We start from the raw sequence: 26,072 nt of genomic DNA, 5'->3' as shown, positions 1-26,072 counted from the left end.
GTACTCAGTCATGTCTCCGTGCACTACCAGAGAGTAAGCAACTTGAGGTTCTCGGTCTAGCGTATAAAGCAACTTTATATTCCCACAGGACAAGGTTTGCATATTACACATGCTCACCAAATATTTAATAAAAGGATGAGCAAATGAATTAGTAAAAGTGGTATTATCCTTTATAGGTACTATACGCACAATTAAACAGGCCTCTCATAGAGCTTACTGCAGAGAGTGGTTCCAGGGATGTGAATTGCAGACAGTGATGGGAGAGCTACCTTCTTGAGCGGCTGGGTAGGACGTGCCCCGCAGAGGGCCTCCTGCACAGTTAAGGGCAACACCCAGATGCAGCACCATGCTGGGGGACTGCCAGGGCGTTCCGAAAGGAAGCAGAGCAACACCAAACCAGAGTCAGATGTGGGAGCTACATGCCGAGTCTGCGTACAAGCCTCTCCCCCAGTCTACTCTATCCAGCTAGGTCCCAGCCAGCAGAACCTCTAGAAAAAACTTTCTTTAGTCTCAGCAACATCCTACTCTGATGATACTCAAGTGTCACAGCTGAGCTTTAAAGGAGGTAAGAAGGTGACCAGACTTTGACACCACCAAGGGAGGAGTACCCTTCTCATCTCGTAGTGGAAACTGTTATGGTATATAAATACAACTCTAACTTCCAATACCTTGGAAGTCGCTCTACTTCTTTCCCTTTTATTTTCAGTGCTTTAAAATTTCTCTCCCAATCATGGACGGTAGAAAGATGCTTTTCCACTAGAGCTTCCATATCAACTTGCCCAATTACAATCCATTCCTATTTAAAGAATGAAAAACATTATTAGTAAAGAAACTGTACTAATATATTAACATTTAAAAGCTTAGGGTCCAACTACTAACACTGATAAAAAGGGACAAATGTAAGGTATTCATGTAAATTTCAACTTAAGTATGCAAATAAAGGCGTTACTGCAGAGCCTAAAGAATGAACAGAGGAAAAAAACTAATATAAAAAAGTACTGGGATCATAAAGCTTTTCTTAAGAGATCACAAAAACCCTTTTTTTAAGATTCTCTTCTCAAATTTGATGTATACACAGACTCACTTTGGCAAAGCCAACACTCCAAATCTGAAAGTATCCAGATCCAGTCAATTCTAGAAACCTAAACTATAGAAGAAGCATCACAAAGGCAGTTAAGAAACTGGTTGAATTCTCAGTCATCCGTCTCAGGAGCAACACAAACGGTGAATGAGCAAGGAATGCAGCTGGGGAGTATCTCTGGAGGGCTGGTAGGATTCACTCAAACAAAAGTCAAAAGTTACATCATCTTAATGACATTGCTTCACTCGAAGCTTTGCTCTCGATCCAAAGCATGAAGAAAAGGATATATTTTCCTAGGAGGAATTAAAATTGACATGACAGAATCCTGTCCCATTCCATGTTGATGCAACACCTAGTTTCTCAATTTGCAAATAGTCAAAGACAAAAAAAATCTTAGTATAACTTTTTTCTCATCTGTGGTATAAACGTAGGTTGTATACGAATCCTCAACTCTGACTCTCTGCCTTGCCGTATTTTTATATTACGACACACAAGATAAACTGTAGATCGCACATTTAATACTGATTCAATCAACCAGATGAAATGTTACAGTAACAGAAAATTACATGTTCCATACCTTATGTTGTTGTAAAACAGCTGATAATCTCCTAAACAGATCTTCAGCTTTGCTGAAAATAGTCAAAAATCCACTTGCATTTCTATCAATCATAACAGAAAAAATAGACTCATCGCCGGCCTCACCCACTCCCTTAAACTGATTGGGAATGCCGATGAACCTCTTCATTTCTCTGTAATATTTAGCCCGGATTTCTTCAAAAGGAGGCCTGAACTGTAACCGTCCCTGTCTAAAAACAAGTAAATAACTTTGAAGTAGAGGTATCAGAACACCGCAGACCGCGAACGAACCCGGGCCTCGCCCTTACTTGTAGGTCAGGTCCACGCGGATCTCGGGCAGGTGCTCGCTGAGAGCCTCCAGGCCCACCTGGTACTGATGCTCCAGAGCTTTGTACAGCTGGTGGTTCAGGTGCTGCCTCCACGCAATCATGTCACTCGCCTGGAACCCCTGACAAGGTTTAGCCACAGCTTTTACTTAAAAACCAGGTAGTAGAAGGCAGTTTCCATTTAAAGTTTATATCACAAAATAAAATTATAAGCAAAAACCAAACCAAACCCCTCAATCTCAACGTCTTCCAGCACGCAACTCCGTGGCTGCTACGCGTGGTGGTGAGGCAGTTCACGGAGTCAGACGTGGACGTCTCTCGGCTCCTCAATACTACACTAAAGCTCCGCAAAACTGGACACATTGACTTAATGCCAAGTGGATTTTACATGGGGACTGTATTTTATGATGCTAAAAAAAATACAGTAACAGAAGCTGGCTTATTTTATGAACTTCTTGGTCCTCTTGCTAAAATTCCCATCAAGTACAGCTCTTCTCTTCCCTTTCCACTTCCTAAATATTCCATTGCACATTTTTAAGAAAATGATAAATTTAAAATATGAGGATGCTCAGGACAGTTTACACACTCTTTTGCCTCCATATAACCATAAGTATCTTGATTCTAATACTTTAATTTTTGTTTTTTCTTCAAGATCTGAGAACTGAAAAATGCATGTACTTATGCGGGACACCAAACTCATACTCAGCTAGGATCCCACTACCACCCACCACGCAGCGGGCTCTGTGCTAACCACTCTCATACACATCATCTCATATCAAGATGTGCATAGAACTGAAATTTTACCCAAAAAAAGGGAAAACATACTTAAAGAGCTATTTCAATTATTAGGCTTCTTGCCTAAACTCAGCTTTGTGTTCTATGGATGTCACGATCACCTAAAAGCAAACTAAGGAATGATAAAATTTAAGCACCAAGTCAGAGAAAATACAGAGTCTGAACTGAGAAATTTGACATTTCATAAGACAAATGGAAACTTTTTTTTTATCTATTGCCAATTTGTGGTCTTTGCATGTAATTCAGTAGAATTCTAAATTAGGAATTCATTAAAGTTTTTTCATCAATTTACAGATTCACATTCTGGAAAGGTGATACTCGAAGTGTAGACACCAAGTAAAGCATACTTCACCTGAGCTTCTACACTGGCTAATCCAGTTCTCAATTCTTGTAATCCATCTTTCCAACGCTGTTGCTGCCGAAGCAGATCAATATTCATAAGAACTACCACCTGTCAAAAATTAAAGCATAATAGTCTCATAGTATCCCTGGAAGAAGAGTAACTTTTCAGTGGAAAAACCTGACAGACAGCACCTTAACCAAGTGATCAAGTTAGCTCAACCTATAATAAGACACACGAAGACCTGACTGGCACCCTGACAAAGACAAAACAGCACCACCGTAAGATTTCTGTCAAAACTGCATCACCCCAATCTGATAAGAAAACACAGAGAGGCAGTCCACAAACAACTACAATATCAAGGTCATGAAACCAAGGAAAGCCTGAGGAGGAGGGGCCTGCAGAGCGTCTGGGACTCAGTGCAAGGCAGGAGCCTGAAAAGGACACGGGCGAGGAAGCTGGAAAATTCAAAGCCATCCTTCCCAGTTTTGATAAACGCACTACGGTGATACAAGTTGCTAACAACAGAGGGGTCGAAGGGCAAGTGTGAACTCCGTGCTATTTCTGCAACTTTAAATCGGTTAGGAAATTAGACTTAAAATAAAACGTATTTAAGATCATATCCCAATTATCACTTAAATAATACTAGTCATAGCCTATGCAACACTATAAATAAGACATACCTTCTCACAAAACGTAGTGTGCCATTTTCTCAGTTTTCTGTTTTCGGTGGCAAGTCGCTGAGCAGCATTTTGGAGTTTTTGGATGTAGCCTTCTAATTCTTTAGGATTATCCCAAGTAATCTGTGACTTTCCCCCACTTCCTGCTTTTGAATGCTAAGGTACAACAAACATCATTTAGCATTTCAATGCATTTCTCATTTCCTAAAGACTCAACAGACATCTTAAGTCCAGTTATCCCTAACACTGATCTGCAATAAAAAAGCATATAGTAATTTTTCCTTTTTATAAATGGTAAGGCAGTCTAGCAAAATTGAATAGCCCCATCCTTTCCAAGTTCTCCTCTTAGAGTGAAACAACCCTAGATGACACCACACACACACACACACACACACACACACAGGAGCCGAAGGAGACAGACAACCTGGAGGCCTGGGGAACTGAGCAAACACAGCCACACGCTTCCTTACTGTCTCCCAAATATGCAGGACGGGCCAGGGGACAAGCCTCCACCCTGGAGCTACCTCCAGGAATGAACACACACACACAGCTACAGAAGAAGCCTGTTCCCTCTAGCCAATGGACTAGGAAAACAGTGGCCTAACAAAAGAAAACCTTTTTAGCAAACCTGCCCTACTGTGGCCAAACATGGATAGAAAAACCACCGCTCTGCAGAGAGCCAACCTTCCATCCATTGCTTGTCCAAAGCAGGCCGTGCTCCAAGTCCCCCGCCAAGGTAACACTGGTGGGGCTGAAGAGCCAGCGGGGCCTCACCGCCACCCCCCCCCCCCGCCCCCATCTGCTGCAGAAGAGCCGCAAGCCAGCCCCGTGCTTCCTCGCAGCCATATTAACAGGGCTCAGGAAGGAACTGAGGGGCGACAGGGCACTGCGAGCTGCCGGCGAGGCCAGAGGGGACACTGAGGTCCTGCTCCCCTCGTCAGAGGCAGCGCAAGGCCATGCTTCACCATCATCGGCGTGGTACCTGCAAGGCCCAGCAGAACACCGAGCACACACACTCACCCAGTCCAGTCCTCACGCTACAGTTCACTTTTTCAGAGAGAAACAATGCGCTACACAGAAGGGACCACCAACTCAACCCGCAGTGAATCCCCAGCTAAGACCACGAAGCCAGGAACACATGGAACCACATTCTTCAAGTGTTGAAGGACCTGCCAACCATGAATTTTGTACCTGGTGAAACATCCTTCAGGAAAGAGGGGGAATAAAAACATTCTCAGAAAAGGAAAACCAGGAGAATTTGTCTCCAGCAAACGTGCTCTTAAAGCCTGGCCAAAGGCAGTCCTCTCAGAAGAACTTCAAAAAGCAAAGGAAAACACAGGGATGAGGAAAATAAAGTATCCTTCTTCTCGTGAATTTCTTAAATCCTATTCGATGAAGTGAGTGTAGAAGATACTACACACTTAGGACAAATACATAAAAACTAGAGCGGGATGCAGGAGACCCTCACTCAATAGCTGAAAAATGTATGAAACTAACAAGGATAACAAATCCAACAGAATCCTCTGTGGATCAGCTGAAAAAGCATTTGCCTAGTAATTACCACACGCAACTTCCTGCTGTTATTACTAGACATTGTGAAATTAGTTAAACTAGAGGCCCTGCTCTCCAATGCAGTGAGTGGCCAGGGGACCAGGAAGAACCTCCATGTTCTTTGTCCTTCTTAGTTTCTATCTACTCTTCAGTCTCATTTAACAGATGCTAAATGCAATTATTTACTTCTCACAACCCAATCTCTCACAGAAGTATCAACAGATGCCACTGATTAGAGAAGAAAGAGTTCCGAAAGTACACAATTAAACACTACCTATTAGGTGGAAAATAATAAAATCTTATCCCACTTCCAAAACTGCACTTGTAAATATGCCCAGAAAAAAAGTTTAAGGGTATATACCAGACTATTAACAATGGCCATCCCTTGGTGGTACAATTTTAAAACAATTTTTTTTTCTGTTTGTCAATGTTTTTTTTTTTTTACTTTCCATTATAAACTCGTATTGAGCTTTGGCAATAAAAAACATATTTTTAATAAAATTTATGAGTTATGTGCCTTGTTGGAAACGTTCAGCCTGAGACCTGGTGTGCAGAAGAGTCAGCGGAGCAGGTCTACATGCTATCCTTCCAAAGGCCTGCTACCAACACAGACCCTTAGCTGGCACCTGACCCCCGCACCTAGGAGCTCCCCCGCCGCCCACGTTTACGACTGGCTCGCTGCACCGAAACAACATGGTTTACACTCAACACTGGATCCCCTCCTGGGAACCTGGAATTTTAGTACATGTTAGGCAGAAGACGCCTCCGTGTCTAGATCCCAGTAAACGCCTGGGCACCGAGTTGCTAATGGTCTTCCCAGTAAGACACCATTTCACACTTATGATGGCTTGTTGCTGGGGGCTTGGGGGAGGGGTGGTGAAGAATGCCCTGTGTGACTCCACTGGGAGGGACTCTTGAGAGCTTGCGCCTGGTTTCCCCAAGACCTCGCGCCTGGTTTCCCCAAGACCTCACCCTCATTTACCTTTCCCTGTGCTGACTCTGCTCTGCATCCTCTTGCTGTAACAGATCATAATAAATCAGCTGTGGGGACAACTATACCCTGAATCCTATCAGTCCTCCTAAAAAATCCCAGAACCTGGGGGTAGTCTTGAGGAAGATCACAACTAGCAATCCACTTTAAAAAGAACAAGAAGAAAAGGGTATATTCCTCTTCTACTTATTTTTTTAAAATTTTATGTTTAAGACAAAAAATGTAGATTTCAAAAAGCCACCAGTCACATAGTAACAGTTTAAAAACTATTGTAGGTTTTTCTAATGCCAAATGGGTTAGATACGGCCACATAAATAAAAAAATAAATAAATACCAAATTATAAAATCAGGAGATGATGGAAAAGCACTCAAGACTCTGGTATATAAGGACCTCATGCTTCAGCAAATAAGTAAATATAATAGCACAACAACTGTATACTATAAAATATGAAATCAAATGATCAAACTCAGCACCTTAATATGTGAAACACTAACCATTTAAATCTACAGTTGGAAAAATGTTACTTGTTAAGAGTGAAGGAAGTCACTGGGAAACAAAACAAAGCCTTAGATCAACGTTAAGTGGAAGGGTATACTAAAAAACTAAAAAAAGAAATACCTCACATGTAAATTCTAATTCTAACAACACAAAAAGTCCATTTACCTTAATTATCTGTTCAAATGCTAATGCAGACTGTAGCATCATTGGTCTCTGACTTTGAATCATTTGTTGATCAATAGAATTGTAAAAATGTGCCACCTACAAAGTAGAAGTCCAATTAGCAATAATCAATAATAAATAACACACTTAATTTTTCATTTGTTTTTTTTTTTAAGATTTTATTTATTTATTTGAGAGAGAGAATGAGATAGAGAGAGCATGAGAGGGGGAAAGGTCAGAGGGAGAAGCAGACTCTCTGCCGAGCAGGGAGCCCGATGCGGGACTCGATCCCGGGACTCCAGGATCCTGACCTGAGCCGAAGGCAGTTGCTTAACCAACTGAGCCACCCAGGCGCCCTGTTTTCATTTTTAATTGAGTGGAAATATTAACTCTTCTCATGCTAAGATTTAACAAAAAATGTTTTTCATCTCTAATATAGCATTACGCATGTATTAATATACGCAGTCAACAATTATGTGTTGAGTTCCTGTGATTTGCCAAATCATGTCCTGGGGGCTGATTAAACAAAGACCATAAAACCCAGTTCCTGCAATCAAGAAGTTCACAATATCAAGGGAAATACAGAGGAAACCAGTAAAGCATGCTAAAAATGGAACCCTTCGTTCTTACAACTCTCCAAACCTGCTTCTTCCTTTCTCAGTACATAACACGTAATTTATTCATTTCTCAGACCAAAAAAACTTTGAGTTGTCCTTCACTTTTCTTTCACATCCCACATCCATGATGTCTACTAACTACACTCTTAAATACATACTAAACCCAGCCATGTCGCCCGCTTCCATGGGTCTCACACCAGTCCAAGCAGCCTCATCTCTTGACAAGACCAGTGCCTGTTTCCAGTCATGGCTTCCTACTGTCCTCTCAAAGCATTCAAAGAAGCCCGAATGGTCCTTCCTTAAACAGAAATCATACCATACCTGTGCCCACTCAAAAACTTCCAGTGACTCCCCAGTGGATTTAAGAATAAAATCCAAAATCCCAAAACTCTTACCTAAAATCGCCCAATGGCTTCCCAATATAGTCAGGAATAAAATCCAAATCCAAGACCCACGGCCCTCCCCCAGCACCAGCATCTTACATCAACTGGCGTCAGCCCCAGCACAAACCCTCAGTGCATGGCACCCAGGCTGGCCTCCCTGCTGCGTCTCTAGGCCACCAAGGGAGTCTTGCCTCAGGAACTCGGCACGGAATCTGTTCCCTCCACACACACGTCTTCCCCCAGACGCCTGCGGGGGAAGGCATTGTTCTGCTGCCACTCTGTCGCTCCTCTTCTCAGTGTTATAGCCTTCACCAAGGCCTACCCTGACCACTCTGTATCTTCCTGTTTTCTTTTTCTTCAAAGCACTCATCACTACCTAAAACTACCGACCTGTGTGTCTGCGATCTCCCAAATGAGAAGGACAGCTTCAGGAACAGTGTCTAGCAGGTAGAAGGCACACAGTATTACTTGGATTAATCAGTAAATCAAAAAACAGAAGTACCTGCACGGTACAGTGATGAACAAAAGAGGCCACTGTCAACTCTGTTAGGGGAAAAGGAGAAGTTCAGGGAAGTGGATCAAGTGGACACCACAGCGTGAGTCTAAAGAGTTTAAAAAGACTGTCTTTTAATCTTTGTATCCCTAGCACCTCACAAAATTCTTAGCCCAGAGTATGTGCTTAAAATATATGTCCTCACTGGAGCGCCTGGGTGTCTCAGTCGGTTTAGCATCCCATTCTTGATTTCAGCTCAAGTCATGGTGTCAGGGTTGTGAGATCGAGCTCTGCATCAGGCTCACGTGCTGGGTGTGGAGCCTACTTAAGATCCTCCCCCTCCCTCTCCCTCTCCCCCTGGGAGGGGCACATCTCTCTCTCTTAGGGGGAAAAAAAAAAAACTCCTAACTGATTTTATAGAGAGCCCTCTTCTTTCCACTAGTACATATGAAAATCTCTTTATTTGGTAGAGGATATCCACTGTACTATTCTGTACCACAGTAGTCGTCCAAGAAAAAGCCTAATCAAGAAAACGAGAAGCAGAAGAATACACACTCTTCCAGCAATCTGGTCTTACTACTATCTAACCAGCTCCTACTTCACCTCCCTATGCCAGCTACACACCCGCTCGTAAGTAAAGGTTTACGTAAATAGATTCCCTCGGGGAAAGACAAAACTGTATGACCATTCCTTCACCGTTTGAGTTCCTATTGCGTTACACTAAGTACACAGGATACAAAAGTGAGCAAGCCTCTCTGCTTTTAAGGATGCAGTCCCTCTGTGTGAAATGCTCACCCACCCTACCCCTTGTGCTCCTGAGACAACATATGTCTAATCTTCCAGTCTCACACCAAACAGCATTCCTCTGTAAAGATTTAGCTGATACTCCCTCTACCCTCACCCAGCAAATAACTGAAAATTCCCACCTCTATGCTTTCATAGCACTTCCAAAAATCTCTAATAAAATACTCATAATAAATTAAATATTTTATCAATTTTTCAAATATCTGTCACCAGTATATAAACTGTAATGGAATAAATATGGGCTTTGGAGTCAGATTTGGTATCAAATCCCAGCTACATAACTTATTAGCTGTGTGGCATCGGAAAAGCTATGTTACGAATGTGATCCCCAATTCAATCAGTGAAAAATAGGAAATAACATAAATAACATAAATAATCTATCCTCCAGAAGCCCTGATATTTAATGAGAACTCAATGTTTACTTTGCTCTCCCTGCTAGACCAGTGGTTCTCAACCATGGCTGATTTGCACCCAAGGGTACATTTGGCAATGACTGGAGACACTTTTGACTGTCAGGAGCAGACAGGTGCTCCTGCCCAGGGATGCTGCTAAAACACCCTATAACGCACATGACAGTCCCCAGGAAAAAGAACTGGTCCAAAATGTCCACAGTGCCGAGCCTGAGAACCATGTGCCAGAATATGATAGCAGTATATTCATTTTTATATCCCCACTATGCTGTGCTTGACAGTGCAGGTGCTCAGGGAATCTCTGCTGAAAGAATAAACAAGAGACCGAGATACACAAGACACTGCCCCTGCCTCTAAGATACTATTCCTGCCCACCACGATCTATTAATCAAGTGAGAGAAAAGATGAAAAAAATCCAGTACTCCATAAAGCATTCGAGAGTGATCTGCACACTGCATACAGAATAGGAAACAATCAACTAAAGAAAGACACACAAGAAATGACTTATGAGTGGGGAATTAAAGGATGACTTTGAGTTTTCTAATAAGAGGGGACAGAGATCCGTGCATGGAGACACATTCAGAGGGTAGGGAGTGGAAGCCACAGCTGATTAGGTTAGTTAGAGCATGATTAAGAAGGGCCTTGTGTTCTGCCCTAAGGAGACAGACAATGTGGCCATAATAGTTGGTTCTAAATAGAAAAATGATATGATGGCAAAGTGGTGAACAGCTAGACCTATGAAATGGCCAAAAATAGTGATCAGCCCATCAGCCTGGTAATTCTCTAAGAATCTGCCCCTCGAAGGCAAGCAAAAGACAGAGGGCCCTTTGACTAGAAGGTCCTTTAAGATCCATGCATACAACATGAAAGAAAAAGGAAAAAAAGAGAAATAACAGTTTATTTTTCCAAATGCTTTTAGAATGAATAACAGTAACAATCATACCATGAATTAATGAATTCCTATATAGATTTGCAAAGTAAATTTTGTAATGTAGTCATTTAGCAAACCATAATTCCCAAAGACTTGTGCTATTCTGTTAGCCTAAAAAAACTCAAATTTAGAAAACGAACCCCTTAAAATATTGTAATGTAATGAACTCAGAATAGTCATATATTCAAAAATATAATGTCATACTTGTTTAAGAATAATTGCTTGCTTGCAGAATTTCTGTGCAATGTTTGCAACTTGCTGTATTTTGGCAGGAATAACAAAGCCAAGTGCAGAGAGCTGACGAACTTCTCTCAGAAGAATCACCAACCTATCTGAATAATGCACTCTTAATGATCCGTCGTTAGGATCCAATTCCATAATTCGACTATTAGCCTCGATACTACAAAATAAAATAAATAACTTTTTAGAATTCATGTTCTCACTCTTTTGACAGATGAAAAATGAAACAGTTTTTACAACTTTTCCGTAAATATAAAATTAACTCTAAGTAAAAAAAATTTTAATTATAGTTTTCAAGCAATCCTATTTTCACACAGTATCTCACAATTCAGATCTTGGTAATAAACTGCAATATCCAAAATACACCATCACATTAATATTTCAACCAAGCAGTTTTTGAAATCAGTAAAATCAATCTCTTAGCCTTCCACTCAGACTCAAAACTGGCATCATATTCACCATAAAGAGAAAAGGTTTTGATTCATTTTCCAAAGGGTACCTTAGGTATTTCTTTAGTCAGCCTACTTGGTTATTTAACGTGTTTATTAAAGGATCAATGATAAAGAACATCAAAATTGTAGGAGGAGAGATATTCAAATGTTTCATTCCTCTACTTTTGTTTCTCTAATGACTGTCCTTCGTGTTTCTTGTAAATGTTATAATAGCAATTTTTAAATCAGGGCACTCGAGTCAGCATGATTGTGAAAATACTGTGCTAAATTAATCAAGAAGTATTATAGTTTCATGACTTCCCTTACAGGATCAGGTTTACATAATACTTATTCCTTCAAATCACTTTCACAATTAAGAAAACGTAGGTCTTAGAAAGTAAGCTACTGAAAAGCAAAGAACAAAACTATCCCACCCATCTACCAACACATATAATAAAGCAGAATAAAAAGTAGATACTTCAAAGTGGCTTAGAATAATGATGTAGCCTCAACGTTCCTATAACATAACATACAGCCTGTCAGAAAATTTTAATGGTGATTTTTCTTTGCCTTTATTTGAAACTAATCTTCAAAACTACTTTCTACATACCAGCATATCCTGAAATATATTCTAAAACATGCTGATTCTATGGAACAATAAAGGGTTTTGCCCAGGAAAAAAAAAAGCAGGAGTCCAAGTATTTCATGGCCAAATGGGAAACACTGGGTTGAACAGCATTCAACAGACTTCTTTACAGAAGTTCTCAATCCCTTGGCATGCTGTCACAGAGTGGATCTCCACCAGAGCTGCAGTGACAGAATTGTCAACATTTCCCAAAATTAGCTGATTAAAGAACTCTTCTTTTAGGTCTGGCGTATCTGTCATATTTTAGGTTGATAGTAGAAGGGGAAAGAGTTCAATGGCCTAAGGTTAGAATCATTACACCCCAGCACCTTCCGGTTCTTCTCTTCTTCCTCCACATCCAAAATGCAAGGTAAGGGAAAAAAACTATTTATTCAGTTTAAGAAGCTACCCCTTATGGCCTAATTATTCTTTGTAGCAGTATAGGCAAAATAAACAGAATTTCATAATATGGACAAAGCAACAAAAGTTACTTTTTTGAAAAGTAACAAGTTTCTAAAAACTAAAACATGACCAGTTTCTAAAAATACAGTAATATACTAAGGAAAGTTTACCTGAACAAAGAAACAATGATTTTTCCAGATCATCCATTTTAAATGTGCATTAAAATAATTAGGTTAACCAATTAAATTAGGTTCAATATCACTCAATAAGTGTTTACCAAACCCTTACCCTATGGTGGGCACCAAAGTAGTATTTCATAAAGAGATTACTTCCCACCTCAAGGAGCTTAAAATAATGAAATTTTATAGCTTACAGTGTGTGTGTATCCATGTAAATAATATTAATGTAAAAAGGTAGAAAAACATATATGAATACCAATACCAACACACCATGGGAGAGGAAAGCCTCATTCTAAAAGGAGAATCTGCAGACCTGAGAAACAGACACAAGAAGCAAGGCGGGCAGTCGACTAACTCTATCTTCCAAGTTCCCAACCTTAATGACTTAAAAGTTGATAATCAAAAACTAACAAAAAAATTTTTTAAGGAGCGGCAGCAAGTTTGGATAAAGGAGAGAACAGACAAAATTCGGTTAATACCATAAGAAACAAGATTCTTGCCCAGATGTCACTGTTTAGTGTACCTGTACTTACCACAAACCAGATCTGGAATCAGACAAACCAGACTGAATGTCCCGGGACCAATCGTCAAATTGTTCTTGTTCATACAGTTTAAACTGGTCTAAGAGATCTTCAGCACTTCGATGGAAAGATCGAAATCCTGACAAGTCAGATAAAAGAGCTTCTGCAATCTTGATAGTATCATCCACCTTAAAAAGTCACAACACAAGAATATTACAAGAATATATTAATACTTACTACAAAATTGTCATAAAACGAACCACCTTCTCTTCAGAAATTACTTTCCCATTCACCTATAAACAGTAGGAGAGAAGATTTGCCAGCAAATGTGAGAAGATCAACCCCTACTTTGCTTCTGACTTGTACAACTCAGGATAGCAAAACACAGGTGTAAGGCATACGAGGCCTAATCAGGAGGGTGAGACGAGGGAGATTCAGGTGAGACCCCCACGAATTCAGCAATGCTTTTACACATGTGCAGCAATAATGTGGTCCTTTGCTTAGTGCTCTGGGGAAGAGCTCACACATACCTGCCAATCTGAAGGGCAATTAGAGGAAAGAAATGTCTTTCTTCCACAACTGTACACAGAACGTGATAGCACTTTGGAAAGCTGACTGACAAAACTGGATAGAATATTCCAGAAAACAGAACATCAAAAACACAACCTTGAATAAGTAGAACTCTCCAACATGCTAGCCTTTATAATACTCTATGTCTGCTTGCTCTTAATCACAGACCATAACCAATGAATAACCATTATGTGAGTCAGATGGAAGACATTGTACATAAGAATCTTAGATCAATTTTGATAATACCAAAATATTAAAATGGTAGCTGTTAAATCCATAAATTGCTGACCCTAATCTTAGGCAATATCATAATTACATTTCACCTTTCCTTTAATTTCCTTTCAACCTAGAATGATTTACCTACATAAACATACTTGCCGATAGACTTTGCAACTACAAAGATTTTGCAGTGATAATCTCAAAGGATTAAAAAAATCATTTGAAAATATAGAAAAGATGATTTCCTCTTCAATATTTTCTTAAGAAGGCACTTTATGTGGAACAACTGCACCTGAATGATAAAGGATGTGCTAGTTATCTCTACATAAAAAATGAGCGGACCATTCAAACCTCCCCTGTACACTTTTTTAGAATTCTACACTTCACATGAAAATTAGATGGAAATGCCAAAGAAAGCAGAGATTTTTTTTTTCATTTTTTCACTAAAGTTCTAGAGTGCCTTCCATATTAATTTAGCAGATTTTACAATTAGTGTTCCTCAACATCTATTAAAACTAATACCTTCAGTTCCAACTGGCGAACCCAAACTATATTATTAACAACTTCCGAAAGGTTTTTGCCAGAAAGTGGTCCAGATGCTTCACCAGGAACTCCTCGGCATCGATTCTCAAAGTCTAACCGAAAATCTGTAAAAATTTAAGTCAAATAAATGATTATACACATTCAATCAAGATTCCTAAGTGCCTTCCATGCACCAAGTACTAAGTGAAAGGTTGTGGAAAGAAAAATTCTAAGACTTGGTCCTTTACCCTCAGGGACTTTACCATGCATCAAATGAGACAGAGAAAGAAAATAACTAGTTAATTTTTAAAATCTGTAATTTATAACAAATATAGTAAATTAATCTTCAGCATATAATGTTATAAAATACAGTCCTAATCCTAAATGGTATACAAGAAAAAGTAACCTACAAAAATATTTTCTCAAGCAAACACTATAATCTCTCATAAACTTTTACCTTTAACTGAGTCCACAAGTCTTGCCAGCAAAGTTTCTCTTTCTAACATCAATTCTTTACTTATAGTTGGACGCTTCACCAACTCTTTATATTTCAGAAATGCTTGAAGAAGCTAACATAAAATAAAAAAGTACATGTTCATCCTAAGTCGATCAACTTGGTAAATACATAAATATCTCCCAAAATAGCTTAAGGGAAATAGTAAAAATAAAATATTTCAATATTTTACCTGCTGTGGACTATCCTGAATTTCTGAAATATAATTTTTCAATTTTCCTGCTATTTTTTGTTCCGCAGGTGCAATAATTTTTTCATATTGAGACACTGCAGCTTTCCATAAAGGCTAAAACAAATTAATATTATTAGACTTTTAATATTTCCAATATTTACCTTTGAGAAGAACAATACAAACAGGAAGTTACAGAGACAAAAACATATATATTCGTACCTCAGTATATGGATTATACTGCACAGGATTCAGGCCAGTAAAAGGTTCAAATACTCGAGTCAGGCATATGATCTTCTCTTCACTGGCAGGTAAAAAATAAAGAAGCTTCTCATGAATTGTTCTAACAGCCAAAACCTAAAACATAAAATAGTAAAACAACAAATTTATTTAAATTGATAAATCTGCACAAATAGTTCTAGAGTCTACATATATTTGGCAAGAGTTTCTTTAAACTAGGTTCACTGAAATGAATACAACAAACTGTAATCTTGAGAATTACTACTCATCAATAGTCAAAGTGGTGCTCAAAGACATCATTACATCATAACGCTACTATCAATTAACGTGTTCAAACCTGGTGAAAACACACAAAATCTAAATACGGTTAAACTGTGTTTAAGTTCATTTAAGTAACGTTTTAGAGTCCTTAATATAGTAAAAAGAACTTCTGATTTTCATTATTCTGCATTAAATTGTACCTCTGACAATGAAATAATATGCTAACAACCCTATTATGTATAAATTACAAATAGCTGGGAAACAAATTGTTGTATTTTGTATTTAAAACTTCCACCAAGAGCGGCACCTGCCTGACACAGTTGGTAGAGCACGCGACCCTTAATATCAGGGTTGTGAGTTCAAGCCCCACGTTGGGTGTACAGCCGACTTTAAAAAAAAATGTGTATAGTTTAAATGAATAAAATGTGTGGTATTTCTATTTAAAAATAAATATATAAAATTTCCAACAATTAAAAGGCAATCAAAAAGGTTAAGTAAAAACACTATAACCTTTCATTTGAGATGGAAAGAGGAGTATATACTATTGATTTTTTTTCTTGCTAAAAACAAAAATACCAATGTAACAACCCTGTCTACTGAGAAGGCCTAAAAGCATAGATAACTAAGTTATCAATGACAATATTTTCCCAACCAGATTGTTGCTGCTAAATACCATTTTCACTAAAAGGAACAAGGCTCTTGAGAGAAATGACTGATTCCAGGAGTGAGGCAAAAAATGTCCAAGATGGGCTGGTATATTTTGGGGGGGCCTAAAAGTAAGGAAGTTGTCAAAGAAATACTGGATTCATGTCAAAATAACACAAGAGCCAACTTAAATGGGCATTCACTGCCCAAAGATGGAACAATTTGAGGATAATAATAACCACGATAGACTGAAACTCATAAAAACTCATGGCTTTGTAATAATACTAGCAAGAAAACATTCCATTAATTGCCTATGGAATTTACTATGAAACTAACTTATTATTCACTGTTCTAACAAGTGATAAATCAAAGAAAAAAGGTAATTGTGTCTACTGCCATTCAGAGTAACTAAAAAACTGATGACAAAAAGTTCTTCCGTCGTTACCAGTAATGCAGAAAGAACAACGGAACTGGAGAATCTATGTCACAACTGCTCAAGATCATCGGTGGCTGGTAAGTCACTTAGAAGAGCTGAAGGAAGAGCATCATAAGGAGAGCCAAGAGCAAACTGACCTCCCTGCCAGTGGGAAAACGAGGCTGTGTGCCTCCTGACGTATCGGGTAGGGATCACATAGCAGCACCCGTCAAGCAGCCGGATTCCAGTAAACTAACTAAGGATTTTCTGAAACAATCAGGACAACTGAACATTGGTTAAATACAAAATGATACTAGGAAAATATTGTCATTTTGTTGAGCGTGATGGTGGTGTTGTGGTTGTTTTAAGGGTGTAAGTATACGGTTTCTTGGCTTGGCTTTAAAAATACTCCAAAAAAAGGGAAGGCAGGGAGACAAAGATGGAACAGAAACTGAGTAATGCCAGTGGCTGTTGAGATCAAGAGGTGGATACACGGGCATTCGTTACACTATTTCACTTTTGTGCATGTTTCAAATTTTTCATAATGAAAAAGGTTTTTTCAAAAATCCCCAAAGAACTATGAGCACGAAGGGGAAAAGTCAGCTTTGCAATCTTTGTATATTCTCATTTTGCTAGCCCCTCAAGCTAAATGCGTAAGTTCTATACTGAAACTTGTAACCTATGTAGATTAAACAGTTCTTCCATCCCTATTTCCACTGAGTACTCCCTGAAAAGCTGTCCCCGCTTCATCACAATTTCAATAGCCAAGAGAATGTCTGAGAGCTTCTATACCTGGACAGGGAGCTGATTATCTTTTTCACAACAGAGAAGTACAGCTTACAAGGTGAGCAGTCACACACCAAAGAAAAAGCAAGCAGGTGGAAACCAGCAGCTAGTTGGGCACCAGTCACATGACTGCGAAAAATTATCTCACACGAACTTTAATTCTTATTCTCTCCCCAAAACATAAATAACTCCTATCAGATGTGTACTACTTACTAATTATAAAATATATTCACAAACAGGTGAGAACCCCCTCCATACTTATGTCAAAGACCCAAGTAATCAAATGATACCTCTTCGAGGCGTTTGCCAAGTTTGTCAAGTGTTTCAGGGAAGTATTTCTCATTTTTCCATGGATGAGGGACATAGCGCTGCCACGCCTGACCTGTTAGGTGATTACAGGCGGCCACCCACTGTTCACAAATTGAAATACCAGCTTTCAGATTGTCTTTCACGAGATGATAAGGATCTTCCCACAGATTCAAAGTTCCCAATTTTTTCTGAACAAATCTTCCAAATGAACCACCTAATAAAAGAGAAAGCAAATTTTTTAATGGAACTGTGTTTTTACTGAATAATTACAGAATACACGCTTATGACAAAAATATACAAATTAGCAAACTAAGGATCTATGAAATACTATATATGCATATCCTTAGACTCAAAACAAGTATTTTTCAAAACACATGCACATAATTTCTTTGTATTTTCACATCTTTCAAGGTATTATGTGCATCTCTCAAGTGCAAAAATACATATAATTTTTTCAAAAGTCTACACTACTGTATGGAGGTAACATTATATAACCAATTCTCAATCACTATTTGTCTCTACTCCTACATTACAAACAATGCTGCAATAACTATCCTTATACATATACCTTTATGCACTTGTCTAATATTTCCTGAGAATAATAAAGAGAATGGTATTTTCTAGGTCAAAAAGTATATGCACTTCAATACTAACAAGTAAACCAATACATACTAAAGACTTTTGAGACCATTACAAAATAAAGTTTAAATTAATACAGGTACAGGGACTAAAAATCTATGTAAATTTACTTGCATTAATGGTCAAAGAATTTGACACATGATTTAAATTAACCACCTATATACAAATTTATATTTAAATAATTCTGTATGATTTGCTCTAAGCATTACTCTAAGCAACAATTATTACATTAAGGAGCATTTTCAGTAAGGGCTTGAAGGAAAAACTAGAAAAACAAAGTAAGACAGGCTTCCAAAGTTTCAAAAGTTTGCTTCTTTAACAGTACCTATGATATCTAAGAGATGTAACATTCGTGACTCAGGATAGTGATCATGCTCTGTTTGTCTCCACACATCATCTACAACATCCCGAGTGGTCTCCACCAAGTCAACCACCTCCAATAAGGAGAGACCGTCCAAGTTATAAAATTCCTAAAACCAAAAGGCATTCATTTTTAAACATAATGATAACTATACTTTCGTCAATATAGTCAACTTGTTCCCAGACTTTTCAATTACTACAATTCTAACACCTGCGATATCATTTCCTCCTCCTTTTTCTACCAGACGATGTGTTACTTCTTTATGCAAATACCCTACAAGTTCCTTTACAAACATAAATATCAGGAAAGCCAGAAGAAAAAATAAGAATTGCAAAGTCTATTCATTTATGTTTGCCCTTGACCTAATTTTCTTCAAGTCTGGATTCATTTCTTGCAGCTCCTGAAAGGAGGCGGTTCTAACACCAGACAGACATTACCCACACTAGCTCCCATATGTTGTCACTCATGGACTGCACTGCATGTTACCCGTAATGCAATCACAGCTCAAGGTTTGTGATTTTACATTCCATCATGACAAAAAAAAGTTTAAAACCATTTCAAACATTTCACTAAAATGATACTATTGAAATAATACTGGGAACAAATAAAAAATTACTATTTATTGTGAAAAGAATAGACTTTTTTGTAACCATATTTAAAGTGGTCACTTATTTAACCTCTAGGAATATTTCGAAGAATAATCAATCAAGTATAAAACTAAGACTTTTCATATTTGGGATTATTTCAAAATGCTAACTTGAATAAACTGAACATTCCTTTAAAAGAACGTATTACCTCCATGTAGATAAACCTCTCTGAGTACATTAGGCTTTTGCTTTTCCCTATGTACCTGCAGAAAAGCAATTCTGTTGAGAAAAATATTTACTAGAGATTAGAATCTAACTTTCTTAAAAGTTTCGGTTTTTAAGTTGTGTACATGTTAAATGCACACTTCAAGGAAACCCTGTTATGTATTAAGGATATATTTTGTTTACAACCATCAAATAATAATGTCAAAACAAAGGTAAATCTAGTGAAAACTGAATCCTAAAGTACTTTTATCAAAAGTCTGAAATATAACTATATAGGAATCACATACTCTTGCAACTGTTTCAAATAATTCTTTAAAATAACTGGCTCTTTCTTTATTAATCTGTTTATTTCCACGATGAGCTTGTTCTACCCAAAACTGGAACTCATCACTTGGTGTTAGAATACCTGAAAAGGTGAGAAGGAAAAAAAGAAATATCAGTACAAAATGAAAAGCCAGAAAATTATCTGGTTCATTTGATTTTGCCTATTTCCTGTGCTCATGAAGATGTGCGGAAAATCAGCCTTATAATTTCTATCAACAGAAAGTTCTTCCTTAAATCCACCAACTACAACTAACAGTACACCAAATGTATACTTCACAGATTTGTCGCTCAGTATGTTTCCCATATGTTTTTGTACACCATCCATCTCTACACAGTCAGTCTACACCTTCTACCCGAAAGGCTGTTTCTCCAACACAAGGCTTTCCATCACGATTCATGTTCGGGAATACCATCCAAATTAGAAATGATGACAATTTAATCAATCAACGCCCACAATTTAATTTCAAAATATAAGCAAATTAAAATAATTTTACTTTTCAATTTGTTTTTATATTTCCCAATGAATTGGACAATTTCTAGTTGCTTAATCACATGCTGGAAAAGTGCACTATTCTTTCTGGGTCTATGGTATTCAAAAAGCATCTAATTTACTGTTCAAAAAAGTGTAAAACTGTATCCAATATTGTAAAATAATGATTAGTGTAGGTCATTCATTTCATATTAATTGTTCACATAAGTAATATTTATAGCTAGAATAAAATTATAATTGGCTTCAGATAAAATGCGTTTCTAAAATAAAAATCAATTATCTTTGCAAAGTAGATGATTAGGGTCAATCCTCCTTTTTCATGGATGTGGATTTATGAATTCATCCATTTCCTAACATTTATTTGTATCTAAAATCAATGCTTGCAATGCTTTCATGGTCATCCACAGACATGCACAGAGCAATGAAAAATTGGGAGTTACCCCGCATACACGTTCCCAGGCTGAACAAGGTAACACTGCCTTCCTGTTTCCTATCTCCTACCATAAACAAGTATCCTTTCTGTAACCTATTCAGTTGGATGTTTTCCTCATTTTTTGTGCATTTTATTGGTCATTTCTCTGTTTAAGATGGCTCCCAAGCATAGTGCTGAAGTGCTGTCCAGTGTTGCCAAGGACAAGAACACTATGATGTGACCTCCAGAGAGAGAATACTTGTGTCAGGGATGTTTCCTTCATGCATGAGTTACAGTGCTGCAGGCCATGAGGCCTATGTTAATTAATCAACAATCTATATCAAAAAATCAACAATCTATATTAAAAAAGTGTTAATTATATTAAAACAGAAACACACGTAAAATATATTAAAAACAGAAACATATACAAAATAGGGTTACATGTTGATAAGTCAATAAAAATGTTACAACCAGAGGCTCACAGGAACCTAACTTTGTTTTTCCCCTAGGACCAAGAGTTCAGTATTTACTAATTCAATATTCACAGTGAGTTTACAGAACATAACTACTGCAAATAATGAGAGACAACTATATTCTATGTCCATGAATTGCATATTGTTAAAGATTACATTTTCTTCCTCTCAAAATCCATGTAAATCTATTCATTTAAAAGGCTGAAGCTCAGAGAAGATCCAAAAGTGTGGAAATAAATCTGTGAAAAAATATATTAATTTACTAAGGTATTAATAAGAAAATTGTTTTGACTTTCTTTCATTAAGCTACGGTTCTATACCTCGTGTATCATCTTCCTTAAATTTCAATTTTGATGAGTTAATGTCTGATCTTCGTAGAACTATACCCAACCCAGTTTCTAGTTCACTCAAAAGATTCTGAAGTTTGGGATCAAAGTTTCTGCTCCATTCCTGATCCTAAAGAAAAACAGACAAGAGCAAACATTGATCAAAAGTTTTCCAATCAAACTGGCTTCCTTAAAATACGTTGAGAGAAATAAGTCAAAATACATCTGTTTCACTCAAAGCCTGCCACTGCCCTCTGTCTCATAAGGGAGGAAAAAAAGGCCTTTCAACAGTTAAAACTTTATAAAATAATTTATTATATAGCAACTTAAGAGCTGATGTGGATTACATTTATCTCTTTCTCCCATTTCTCTATTTGTCCACAAAGCTGACTTTAATTTTTTTTATATTTATAACATTTAAAAAACTAAAATACTAATGATATTAACAGCAAATAAAATATTTCTTTGTTTATAAAGACATTTATACAAATACCTAGCTTTAAAAAAAACGACCATACAGCTCCTTTAATTTACATACCTTTAACAACATTGGTGCAAATATTTGCCGTACTGCTTGGTAAAGAGAATTTATAGGTGATTCTAACATAGATGAAACAAGAATGTTATTATGTAGATTCTGATCAGTAATTACTTCAGGTCGCAGCTTGAAAAACACCAGCACTTTATCTTTTGTGTCAGCAAAATCAATCTAAGTGATAAACAAATGATTTTTATGTTACTTTCATGAAACTATTTGAAAGAAATGTTCCCCTAAAACTGTTCTATTACTGTATTTTTTATCCCTTGGAAAAAACAGTTACTTTAAAATAATCACAGTACATTACAACCAATCTATCTCTGCTCTTTAAGAGCATCTGGGTTTTAAAATGTATCCCCACTTGTAAGTGACTGTATCCTAAAGCTACTGTGACAAGTGGCTTATAAACAGAAAGTACTATATAAATATTGTGGACATATACTGCTAAGTACTCCACTCCAACCAGATTCAGTAATACTACAGATCAAAGTTGTGTGCCCCAGGTACAAACTGATTAGTAGTACATGTCGCCACTCTATTCCAAAAAGTCTAAATCAAGAATGTTGATTACCCTCTTACCTGAAACTAGCATTTTAAAAGGTGTTTAAGTCATATTTAAACTCAAAGCTACCAAAACAGACTTAAGTTGTCTATCTCCTAGGTTTATCTTTATCTGAATAAAAAAATTTTTCCTTAAAGTATTTGAGCATCAAACTTTTTAAGTTGTATAACTAGAATATTTAAAATTGGAACTGGATGAGCTAAATTGGAAGTCACTAAAGCAACCATGTGTAAAATAGGTCAGTTCACAGTAATTAGCTCATTAGCTGAAAAGTGTATTACCCAAAAGAAGTTTTTGCGTTATGTATGCATTTTCACAGTTGCTCTCATTTCTTTTTCCAGAGAGAGAAGTATATGTATTAAAGAGCTTTCAAACAAGTTCACTGCTGTGCATGAAAAGCCCTTATAGATGAGTGAGATTTCATGCTACTTTTCTTTTACCCTAATCATTATATTTTTTAGGCACAAGGAGGGAACTGGCATTTACTCAAACTCTGCATTTCTCAAAATCTCATTTGCATACACTAAAATTCTATTGCTAGTATGATCATTTTATTCCAATTACAAGCGAGAACAACAAGCTACAGATACGTAGATTTGAAAAATTCACTCTTTAGTTGTTAAATAGTACACACCCCTGTACTCTCTTTCTCCCACCTACCTGAGAAAGAAAATTCAGAAAATATACATTTTATCATTTGAAAACAGTAACCACAGTCACTGTCAAAGGCTCCCTGGCCATCAGTCAGGATGATGAGTTTTGTCCTAAGCAAAGTCAGAGCTAAAGCAAAGGATCAGTTGACTACAGCTGCTCCTCATTCCCAAGAAAAGGAAAACAGAACCAGCACTCCCAGCTGCCTCTCCTGCCAGTTTCCCTATCAGTGGCAACTACGATTTTCCCTTAACTGACGCAATTTTGATAGCTATTAATTCAGAGTACAAAGATTTTATTTTTTGAGACTGTAAAATAACTCTACCACCTACTGGGATCCATCAGGCATCAGCCTACCACAACCTGCTGCCTGTTTTTGTACAGCCCACAAGCTAGGTTTTTAAAAAATGAAGAGGGGCGCCTGGCTGGCTCAGTTGAGAGAGCTTGCTATTCTTGATCTGGGGGTTGTGGGTTCGAACCCCACACTGGGTGTAGAGATTACTTAAAAATAAAATCTTAAAAAAAAATCAAAACAACAACATTTCATGACAAATAAAAATTACAAGAAATTCAATTATCAGTGCCCATAAATAAAGTTTTATTAGAACACAGTCATATTCATTTAAACATTATGTAGGACTGCTTCCATAATACAACAGCAGAGCTGTAACTTCAACAGAGACCTTACCGCCTACAAAGCCTAAAATATGTATTATCTGGCTCATCACAGAAAAAGTTTGCCAACCTCTTTCCTAAAGCATAAACCAGATCGCATCTGTCTTGTTTAAGATTACCAATGGACTTTCTGTTTCAACCTAAATGGTGTCCAAGGTTCTAAATGATCAGCCCATGTTGTCATCTTCCATGCTCTCCAGTCATCCATTAAACTTCTGCAATCACTGAATTTTTTTTGCCTGGCCCTTGAAATCTAGGTGAGACCAGCTCAGGGCCTCGGTACTTATCTTCTGCTTAGAACACTCTTCCTCTAAATCTTCGGTCTGCCTACAGCTCATCAACCAAATCTCACTAATCCAGACAGGTAGCCCCTCCCCCTCCATTTTAATGCACTTCCCCAGGCAACCCCCATCAGTACTTTAACATTACTCTATTTTGATTTTTTTTTTTAAGATTTTTATTTAAGAGAGAGAGGGCACAAGCAGGGGGAGCAGCAGAGGGAGAGGCAGACTCCCTACTGAGCAGGGAGCCCGATGCGGGACTTGATCCCAGGACCCTGGGATCATGACCTGAGCCGAAGTCAGTCACCCAACAGACTGAGACACCCAGACACCCTTCTATTTGGACCTTAACCGCACTTATCAATGCCCAAAATTATGTTACATTTATGTATCTGCATGCACATGTGTAGCCAATCTCTGTGCACTGAAATTCTACTCCTTGAAGACAATTTCTGCCATATTCATGGCTTTATTCCAAGCACCCTGTACAGGGCCAGGCCCATCGTAAGTACTCAATATTTATTAATTTATTGAATCATGTTGACTGTCACACATCCACAGTACAACATAAGACACAACAAAACACTCCAAGCCTAACTGGAAGTCTGTAGTGTGGTATATGACTAAATATATAATATGTTGCTGGGCTCTAGTACCAACAGCATTAACTTGAAAGAGTTGTTGCTTCAGGACACCTGAAGCATCGGTTAAGTCAGGTGGCTTGGCCGGTTAAGCATCTGCCTTTGGCTCAAGTGATGATCTCAGGGTTCTGGGACTGAGCCCCACACTGGGATCCCTGCTCAGTGGGGAGTCTCCGGCTCCCTCTGCCCTCTACCCTGTTCTCGTGCTCTCTCTCACTGTCAAAAAAAAAAAGTTAGCACTTCCATTTTCAGTACCCAACCCAAGATACATTTTCAGCAATCCAAACCCTTCCTCAGCCTGTGTTCCCTGGACTACACTGTTTAAACCTGCAGCGGCATTTACAAGTGTACCTTGATTTTGTAGTTTGAGTGGTGTAGGTCACCTCAGGCCACCGGAGGCGGCTCTGGAAGGCAGAGGCAGAGACCCCCATTCTGAATCCTACCACAGTTAGAGCAGTGGAGATCCTACCACTTGGGATGGGACCTTTGTGCCTTACTTCCTTTTGTCATAAAATGGAAGTAAAGACAATCCCTCTCTACAGCGTTGCGGGGAATGATGAATGAGCCCGTGCGCGTAAGGGGCGTAGAGCAGCCCTGACAGTGTCTTCGAAACGCATGGAGCCTAGCAAAGTGCCCTGCATGTGCTGAGCTCAAAATCAAAGTTTATTGAAGAGAATCAAGTTACATCCAAGACTAGACTCCTACTGAATGGGGTGAATGACTCAATCATGGAACAAAAATGCACCCAAGGTTTGCTGCGCGTGAAGACTCTGCTGGACTCCGGATACCAACCCTCCCCTCGAGTCCATTTAAGCTCAGCGCATACCCCAAAAGACAGGGAGGAGAAAAACTGGTTTGGTAAGTAAGATGGAGGTCTTCTTTTTAGTTGTAGCGTTTAAGAGCGAAGCAAAACGAGGAGAGCACAGAGGTGCTCTGCTCGGGTGCGCGGGTGCAGATCAGCACAGCGGGGGGTGTACCCCGGGGGAGGGGGCCCACACCCGGGGGGGGCTGGGGGATGAGGGAGGCCCGGCTGCGGAGGAGGCCCGAGGGGGAAGGACCCCCAAGAGGAGGACAGGAGGAGGGGAGGGCCGGGCGGGGCCCGCTGGGGGGGTCCCCTGGGGGAGGCTGACAGGTGACTGAGGGGGTCCCTGAGGGGGCCGGGCAGGGCCCGCTCCGGGGGGTGGTCCCAGCGGGGAAGCC

The 26,072-nt window shown here is 38.6% G+C and overlaps 1 protein-coding gene across 2 annotated transcripts in view; it reads right to left on the bottom strand.

Moving 5' to 3' along the window:
* The window catches only part of DYNC2H1 (dynein cytoplasmic 2 heavy chain 1), a 284,386-nt gene that overhangs the window by 257,512 nt on the left and 802 nt on the right, over positions 1 to 26,072 (bottom strand). For both annotated transcript variants that reach the window (XM_035008811.1, XM_035008812.1), the window contains exons 2-18: positions 22,063 to 22,233; positions 21,519 to 21,654; positions 19,787 to 19,905; positions 18,652 to 18,796; positions 17,669 to 17,901; positions 15,254 to 15,388; positions 15,035 to 15,148; positions 14,806 to 14,917; positions 14,349 to 14,473; positions 13,050 to 13,225; positions 10,844 to 11,039; positions 7,005 to 7,100; positions 3,802 to 3,954; positions 3,131 to 3,229; positions 1,966 to 2,105; positions 1,659 to 1,887; positions 669 to 796 (exon numbers count right to left, since the gene is read on the bottom strand). In XM_035008811.1, the coding sequence (XP_034864702.1) occupies positions 669 to 796; positions 1,659 to 1,887; positions 1,966 to 2,105; positions 3,131 to 3,229; positions 3,802 to 3,954; positions 7,005 to 7,100; positions 10,844 to 11,039; positions 13,050 to 13,225; positions 14,349 to 14,473; positions 14,806 to 14,917; positions 15,035 to 15,148; positions 15,254 to 15,388; positions 17,669 to 17,901; positions 18,652 to 18,796; positions 19,787 to 19,905; positions 21,519 to 21,654; positions 22,063 to 22,233 (2,507 nt within the window). The remainder of the gene's footprint in view (positions 1 to 668; positions 797 to 1,658; positions 1,888 to 1,965; positions 2,106 to 3,130; positions 3,230 to 3,801; positions 3,955 to 7,004; positions 7,101 to 10,843; positions 11,040 to 13,049; positions 13,226 to 14,348; positions 14,474 to 14,805; positions 14,918 to 15,034; positions 15,149 to 15,253; positions 15,389 to 17,668; positions 17,902 to 18,651; positions 18,797 to 19,786; positions 19,906 to 21,518; positions 21,655 to 22,062; positions 22,234 to 26,072) is intronic.

The sequence above is a fragment of the Mirounga leonina genome, unplaced genomic scaffold, assembly GCF_011800145.1.
Source record: "Mirounga leonina isolate KUSES-001 unplaced genomic scaffold, KU_Mleo_1.0 Mir_153, whole genome shotgun sequence".
In the NCBI taxonomy this organism is placed as follows: Eukaryota; Metazoa; Chordata; class Mammalia; order Carnivora; family Phocidae; genus Mirounga; species Mirounga leonina.
The sequence above is the reverse complement of the archived record's forward strand: the minus strand, read 5'-3'. Positions and strand labels throughout refer to the sequence as shown.